Source organism: Mus caroli, chromosome 3, assembly GCF_900094665.2.
Source record: "Mus caroli chromosome 3, CAROLI_EIJ_v1.1, whole genome shotgun sequence".
Classification (NCBI taxonomy): Eukaryota; Metazoa; Chordata; class Mammalia; order Rodentia; family Muridae; genus Mus; species Mus caroli.
This window is the reverse complement of record NC_034572.1, coordinates 18,582,035-18,590,165: the sequence shown is the minus strand read 5'-3', so window position 1 is coordinate 18,590,165 and position 8,131 is coordinate 18,582,035. Positions and strand designations below refer to the sequence as shown.

Below are 8,131 nucleotides of genomic sequence, written 5' to 3'. Positions count from 1 at the left end.
AGGAAGGAAGGAAGGAAGGAAGGAAGGAAGGAAGGAAGGAAGGAAGGAAGGAAGGAAGGAAGGAAGGAAGGAAGGAAGAACCTGAAGTCTGATTTTTGGTCACAAGCACAGAAAAATGTGACCTGCCTTTGAACACCTTAGGCTTCTGGAAGTTGTTGTATTTTCCCAGGTGCTGGTCAGACAGCTTATTCTTGAAGGAGGTGTCTGTCACCTTGGGAAACATGCACTCCTCTTCCAAGACAGAGAAGGTGCCCATCAGGTGGATTGCAGGCTAGGCAAAGCAACAGAGTAAATAAGAGCAGAAAAAAAACATGGAAAAGGAACACAGAGCAGACAAATTGGGACACCTTCTCGATGAGCTCTAAGCAGGCCGCCAGGACCATCTGGAAGTCAATGAAGGTCCACTTGATGCCCTCCTTCTTGTACTCTTCCTGCTTCAGGATGAACATGTGGTGACTGAAAAATTATTGCGGTTTCTTGTTGGTGAAGTTGATGCACAGCAGCTCCAGGTGGTTATACTGATGCCAAAACATAACATTTATGTGAAAAAATTAGACCTTTTTTAAAATGGAAGAAAAGAAACTGTGAGGAGCCCAGTCTCAATTTATAACATAATTGTTGCACCTAAGGTCCAGGGACCATGGCAAAGGAGGGAAGAGAAAAAATCTAGGAGCCAGAGGAATCTGTGGAATAATTTCTCCTTCAAATGCCAGGTAAGCTCAGTTAGGATATTTCAACACTATGTCTCTCTAAACAAAACCTAAACAAGGACAATATTAATAGACTTACTAAACGGGAAAGGGGAAACCTCAATAGGGCCTGACCCTACAAGAAGAATTACAGTTAACTAAAACATACAAAGAATAGGAAAATAAGTCTTCCTCAGGAACTACCCTATGAATTGATTATACAATGCCAAGATCTCAACAACAAAAGGATAAACATGCAAATAACACCAAACATACTCAGCAGGTCATACAGATGTATTTCTGTAGAATATATGAAACAATAAAAATGACATGTCAGAAAAAGATACCATGAATTTGAAGGAATGCAAGGGGCAAATGGAAAAGTGCTGTAATTATATATTTGTTTTAATTTTTAAAAATGTTTCTTTATTTAAATTTTAAATGTTATCACCTTTCCTGCTTTCTATTCCCCAAACCCCCTATCCTATACTCTCTCCTCCTGCTTCTATGAGGGTATTCCCCCACCCATCCACCCACTCTCAATTCCCCATCCTGGCATTCCCCTACACTGGGGCATAGAGCCCTAACAGGACCAAGGGCTTCTCCACACACTGATGTCAGACAACAGCATTCTCTGCTACATATGCAGTTGGAGCCATGGGTTCCTCCATGTGTATTCTTTGGTTGGTTGTTTAGTACCAGGAGCTCTGGAAGGGGGTGGTCTGGTTGTTCCTCTTATAAAGCTACAAACCCCTTCATCTCCTTCAGTCCTTTCTCTAACTCCTCCATTGGGAACTCTTGCTCAGTTCTTTGGTTGGCTGCTAGCATCCACCTTTGTATTTGTCAGGTACTGGCAGAATCTCTCAGGAGGCAGCTATATAAGGCTCCTGTCAACAAGCACTTCTTGGCATCCACAAGTCTGAGTTCGATTACTGTATATGGGATGGATCTCAAGGTGGGCAGTATCTGGATGGCCTTTCTTTTAGTCTTTGCTCCACACTTTGTCTCTGTATCTACTCCAATGGGTATTTTGTTACCTCTTCTAAGAAGGACCAACGTATCCAAACTTTGGTCTTTGTTCTTGTTGAGCATCATGTGGTCTGTGATTTGTATCTTGAGAATTCCAAGCTTTTGGGCTAATATTCACTTATTTGTATGTGTACGTCATGTGTGTTTTGGGGGGATTAGGTTACCTCACTCAGGATGATATTTCCTAGCTCCATCCATTTGCCTAAGAATTTCATGAAGTCATTGTTTTTAATAGCTGCGTAGTACTCCATTTTGTAATGGTACCACATTTTCTTCCTCTGTCAAAGGAAGGTTATTTATGGCTTCTGGCTATTATAAATAAGGCTCCTCTGAACATAGCAGAGCACATGTCCTTGTTATATGTTCGAGCATCTTTTGGGTATATGCCCAGGAGAGGTATAGCTGGGTCCTCAGGTAGTACTATGTCCAAATTTCTGAAGAAACGCCAGATTGATTTCCAGAATGGTTGAACCAGCTTTCAATCCCACCAACAATGAAGGAGTGTTCCTCTTTCTCCACATCTCCACCAGCATCTGCTGTCATCTGAGTTGTTGATCTTAGCCAATCTGACTGGTGTGAGTTGGAATCTCAGGATTGTTTGATTTGCATTTCCCTGATGATCAAGGATGTTGAACATTTCTTTAGGTGCTTCTCAGCCATTTAGTATTCCTCAGTTGAGAATTTTTTGTTAAGATATGTAACCCATTTTTAATAGGGTTATTTGGTTCTCTGGAGTCTAACTTCTTGAGTTCTTTATATAATGTATATTAGCCCTCTGTTGGATGTAAGATTGGTAAAGATCTTTCCCCAATCTGTTGGTTGGTGTTTTGTCCTATTGATAGTGTCCTTTGCCTTACAGAAGATTTGCAATTTTATGAGGTAACATTTGTCAAGTTTTGATCTTTTGAGCATAAGCTATTTCTGTTTTGTTCAGGAAAATTTCCCCTTTGCCCATGTGCTCTAGGTTTTTCTTATTCTCTCCTCTATTAGTTTCAGTCTATCTGGTTTTATGTGGAGGTTCTGGATTGACTTGGACTTGAGCTTTGTATAAGCAGATAAGAATGGAGAGATTTGTATTCTTCTACACGATAACCACCAGTTGAACCAGAATATGTTGAAAATGCTGTCTTTTTTCCACTGGATGGTTTTAGCTACTTTGTCAAAGATCAAGTGACCATAGGTGTGTGGGATCATTTCTTGGTCTTCAATTCTGATCTACCTGCCTGTCTCTGTATGAATATCATGCAGTTTTATTCACTATTGAGTTCAGGAATGGTGATTCCCTCAGAAGTTATTTTATTGTTGAGAATAATATTCACTATCCTGGGTTTTTTGTTATTCCAGATGAATTTGCAAATTGCTCTTACAAACTCTATGAATAATTGAGTTGGAAATTTGATGGGGATTGCATGAATCTGTAGACTACTTTCAGCAAGGTGACCATGTTTACTATCTTAATTCTGCAAATCCACAAGCATGGGAGATCTTTCCATCTTCTGAGATCCTCTTTAATTACTTTTTCAGAGACTTGAATTTCTTATCATATAGATCTTTCACTTGCTTGGTTAAAGTCACACCAAGGTATTTTATATTATTTGTAACTATTGTGAACCTTGGCATTTCTGTAATTTCTTTCTCAGTCTATCCTTTAAGTAGAGGAAGGTGACTGATTTGTTAAGTTAATTTTATATCCAGCCACTTTGCTGAAGCTGTTTTAGGAGCTCTCTGGTGGAATTTTTGGAGTCACTTAAGTATACTATCATATCATCTACAAATTGTGATATTTTGACTTCTTCCTTTCCAATTTGTATCTCTTTGAACCTCCTTTTGTTGTCTAGTTGCCCATGCTAGGACTTCAAGTACTGTACTCAATAGGTAGGAAGACAGTCGGCAACCTTGTCTAGTCCTTGATTTTAGTGGAATTGCTTCAAGTTACTCTCCATTTAGTTTTATGCTGGCTACTGGTTTGCTGTATATTATTTCACTATGTTTAGGTATGCACCTTGAATTCCTCATCTTTCCAAGACTTTTTTGTCATGAATGGGTGTTGTATTTGGTCAAATGCTTTCTCTGTGTCTAATGAAATGATTATGTGGGTTTTTTTTTTCCTTTGAGTTTGTTTACATAATGGATTATGTGGATAAATTCCACATATTGAACCATCTATGCACCCCTGGGAAGAAGCCTACTTGATCATGATGGATGATCATTTTGATGTGTTCTTGGATTTGGTTTGTGAGTATTTTATTGAGTAGTTTTGCATCCATTTTCATAAGGGAAATTGGTCTGAAGTTCTCTTTTTTGGTTCTTTGTGTGGTTTAGGTATAAGAGTAATTGTCACTTCATAGAACAAATAGGGTAGTGTTCCTTCTGCTTCTATTTCGTGGAATAGTTTGAGGAGTATCGGTATTAGGTCTTCTTTGAAGTTCCCATAGAATTCTGCCTTAAACCCATCTTGTCCCAGGCTTTTTGTTGTTGTTGGAAGACTTTTAATGATATTTTCTACTTCATAAGGAGTTATAGGGTTGTTTAGCTGGTTTATATGATGCTGATCTAACTTTGACGATTGGTATCTATCTAGGAAATTGTCCATTTAATCTAGATTTTCCAGTTTTGTTGAATATAGGCGTCTGTAGTTAGATCTGATGATTTTTTGGATTTCTTCCTTTCTTTTGTTATGTCTCCCTTTTCATTTCTGATTTTGTAATTTGGATACTGTCTATGTGACCTTTGGTTAATCTGGCTAAGGGTTTATCTACCTTGTTGATTTTCTCAAAGAACCACCTCCTGGTTTTTTGATTTTTGTGTAGTACTTTTTGTTTCTACTTGGTTGATTTCAGGCTGGAGTATATTTATTGCCACCTATTCACGTATTTGCTTCTTTTTGATGTAGAGTTTTCAGATGTGGTGTCAAACAGCTAATGCATGCTCTCTCCAGTTTCTTTTTTGGAGACATTTTGAGCTATGTGTTTCTTCTTTGTACTGCTTTCATTGTATTTTAGAAGTTTGGGTATGCAGTGCCTTCATTTTCACTAAATAATAAAAAGTCTTTAATTTCTTCCTATATTTCTTCCTTGAAAAATTTATCACTGAGTGCAATGTTATTCAGCTTCCATGGGTATGTGGACTTTATGTTGTTTTCCAGTCTTTTACTCTGAGATAGTGTCTGTCTTTGTCCCTGCAGTGGGTTTCCTGTATGTAGCAAAATGTTGGGTCCTGTTTATATAGCCAGTATGTTAGTCTATGTATTTTATTGGAGAATTGAGTCCATTGATATTAAGAGATATTAAGGACAAGTGATTGTTGCTTCCTGTTATTTTTGTTCTTAGACGTGAAATTATGTTTATGTGGTTATCTTCTTTTTGTTTTAATTTTCAATTTTTTATTAGATATTTTCTTCATTTACATTTCAAATGCTATCCCAAAAGTCCCCTATACCCTCCCCCAACCCTGGTCCCCTACCTACCCACTCCCACTTCTTGGCCCTGGGGTTCCCCCTGTACTGGGGCATATAAAGTTTGAAAGACCAAGGGGCCTCTCTTCCAAATGATGGATGACTAGGCCATTGTCTGCTACATATGCAGGTAGAGACACAATATCTGGGGGTACTGGTTAGTTCATATTGGTGCTCCCCCTATAGGGTTGCAGACCCCTCCTTGGGTACTTTCTCAAGCTCCTCCATTAAGGGCCCTGTGTTCCATCCAATAGATGACTGTGAGCATCAACTTTGGTATTTGCCAGGCACTGGCATAGCCTCACATGAGACAGCTATTTCAGGGTCCTTTCAGCAAAATCTTGCTGGCATATGCATTTGGTGGCTGATTATGGGATGGATTCCCCTGGTGGTGTAGTCTCTGGATGGTCCATCCTTTCATCTTAACGCCAAACTTTGTCTCTGTAACTCCTTCCATGAGTTTTTTGTTCCCTATTCTAAGGAGGAATGAAGTATCGACACGTTGTTCTTCCTTCTTCTTGATTTTCTTTTGTTTTGCAAATAGTATCTTGAGTATTCTAAGTTTCTGGGCTAATATCCACTTCTCAACTGAGGAATACCAAAGGGCTGAGAAGCACTTGAAAAAATGTTCAACATCCTTAATCATCAGGGAAATACAAATCAAACCAACCCTGAGATTCCACCTCACACCAATCAGAATGTCTAAGATCAAATATTAAGGTAACTAACAGTCGATGCTGGTGAGGATTCGCTGAAAGAGAAACATTTCTGGTGGGATTGCTAGCTGGTACAACCACTCTGGAAATCAGTCTGGCGATTCATCAGAAAATTAGACATAGTACTACCGGAAGATCCAGTAATACCTCTCCTGGGCATATACCCAGAAGATGTTCCAACTGGTAATAAGGACACATGCTCCACTATGTTCATAGCAGCCTTATTTTATAATAGCCAGAAGCTGAAAATAACCCAGATGTCCCTCAACAGAGGAATGGATACAGAAAATGTGGTACATTTACTCAATGGAGCACTACTCAGCTATCAAAATCAATGAATTTATGAAATTATTGGGCAAATGGAGGATATCATCCTGAGTAAGGAATGACCCAATCACAAAAGAAGTCACTCGATATGTACTCCTTTTGGTTTGTTAAAAGAAGAATATTTTCTTGCTTTTTCTAGGGTGTAGTTTCCTACTTGTATTGGAGGTTTCTAATAATTATCCATTGAAAGGCTGGATTTGTAGAAAGACATTGTGTAATTTAGTTTTTGTCCTGGAAGATGTGGTTTCTGCATCTATGGTAAATGAGTTTTTTTGCTGGGTATAGTAGGCTGGGCTGGGATTTGTGTTGTCTTAGTGTCTGTATAACATCTGTCCAGGATCTTCTGGTTTTTATAGTCTCTGGGGAGAAATCTGGTATAATTCTGATAGGTCTGCCTTTATGTTAGTTGACGTTTTCCCCTTAATACTCTCAGTATTCTCTCCTTGTTTTGTGCATTTGTTATTGTGATTATTATGTGACAGGAGGAATTTCTTTTCTGGCCCAGTCTATTTTAAGTTATATATGTTTCTTGTATGTTCATTGGAATCTCCTTTTTTTAGGTTAGGGAAGTTTTATAATTTTGTTGAAGATATTTACTGGCACTCTCCTCTATACCTATTTTCTTTAGGTTTAGTCGTTCATTGTGTTTTGAATTTTCTGGATGTTTTGGGTTAGGAGCTTTTTGTATTTTGCATTTTATTTGACTGTTGTGTCAATATTTTCTATAGTATCTTCTACACCTAAGACTCTTTCTTCGTCTATTCTGGTGATGCTTGCATCTATGAGTCCTGATCTGTTTCCTGCATTTTCTATCTCTTTGTGATTTATTTATTGTTTCTATTTCCATTTTTAGATCCTTGATGTATTTGTTCAATTCCGTCACTTCTTTGGTTGTGTTTTCTTGCAGTTGTTTAAGGAATTTTTGTGTTTCCTCCCGTATTTTTTGTTTTGCTTTGCTTTATTTTGTTTTTTTGAGACAGGGTTTCTCTGTATACCCCTGGCTGTCCTGGAACTCGCTTTGTAGACAAGGCTGGCTTCAAACTCAGAAATCAGCCTGCCTCTGCCTCCCTAGTGCTGAGATTAAAGGTGTGCACCACCATGCCCGGCTTCCTCCCATATTCCTTTAAGGGAGTTATTTATGTCCTTCTTAACGTCCTCTATCAACATCATGAGATGTGATTTTTAATCTGACCCTTGTTTTTCCAGTGTGTTGGGGTATCTGGGACTTGCTATGTGGGAGAACTGTGTTCTGATGATGCCAAGTAGACTTGGATTCTGTTGGTAAGGTCCTGAAGCTTGCCTCTTGCCATCTGGTTATTTCTGGTGTTAATTGGTCTTGTTGTCTCTGACTGGAGCTTGTCCCTCCTGTGGGCCTGTAAGCCTGTGAGCTTAGGTATGTGAGCACTCCTGGTGAAACTAGCTTAAGGCTGGGTGGGGTTTGGGTGCAGAGTGCTATAGGACAGTTTTAGACCAGAAGGATCCTGCCCCCAGCAGCTCCACTTTTCCTTTGCCTTGTGCTCCTGGTAAATTCTGCTTTGGACAGTCATTGGAATGAAAGTGGTGGTCTCACCTCTTAGCTTAGGAGTGAAAGCACTCTTAGGAGATCAGCCCTCTCCTGGAGGGATTTGTGTGTGGAATAGTGTGGAACAGTCTTAGCTCAGGTGCAGATGGTGACTGGAAGGCACTATAATTATATTTTAATTTAAAAATTAAAAACTAAAAATATCCTGTCTCAAAAGAATTTATTTAATCATTTGTTTACCTAAAGAGCCAGGATCGAATACTCTTATATTTGATATCAATTTTAATGAATTTTGTTTTTCTTAATTTTATTTTTATTTATTTACTTTACATCCCAACCTCTGCCCTCCTCCCAGTCATCTCCTCCTATAACCCCAGTCATCTCATCCCATAAT

At 38.8% G+C, this 8,131-nt stretch overlaps 1 protein-coding gene across 1 annotated transcript in view; it reads right to left on the bottom strand.

Moving 5' to 3' along the window:
• Nucleotides 1–449, bottom strand: part of LOC110291062 (myosin-4-like) — a 2,906-nt gene extending 2,457 nt beyond the window's left edge. Inside the window, exons 1-2 of the mRNA XM_021158003.1 lie at nucleotides 348–449; nucleotides 137–271 (exon numbers count right to left, since the gene is read on the bottom strand). Of these exons, the coding sequence (XP_021013662.1) occupies nucleotides 137–271; nucleotides 348–449 (237 nt within the window). The remainder of the gene's footprint in view (nucleotides 1–136; nucleotides 272–347) is intronic.
• Nucleotides 450–8,131: the final 7,682 nt, after the last annotated feature.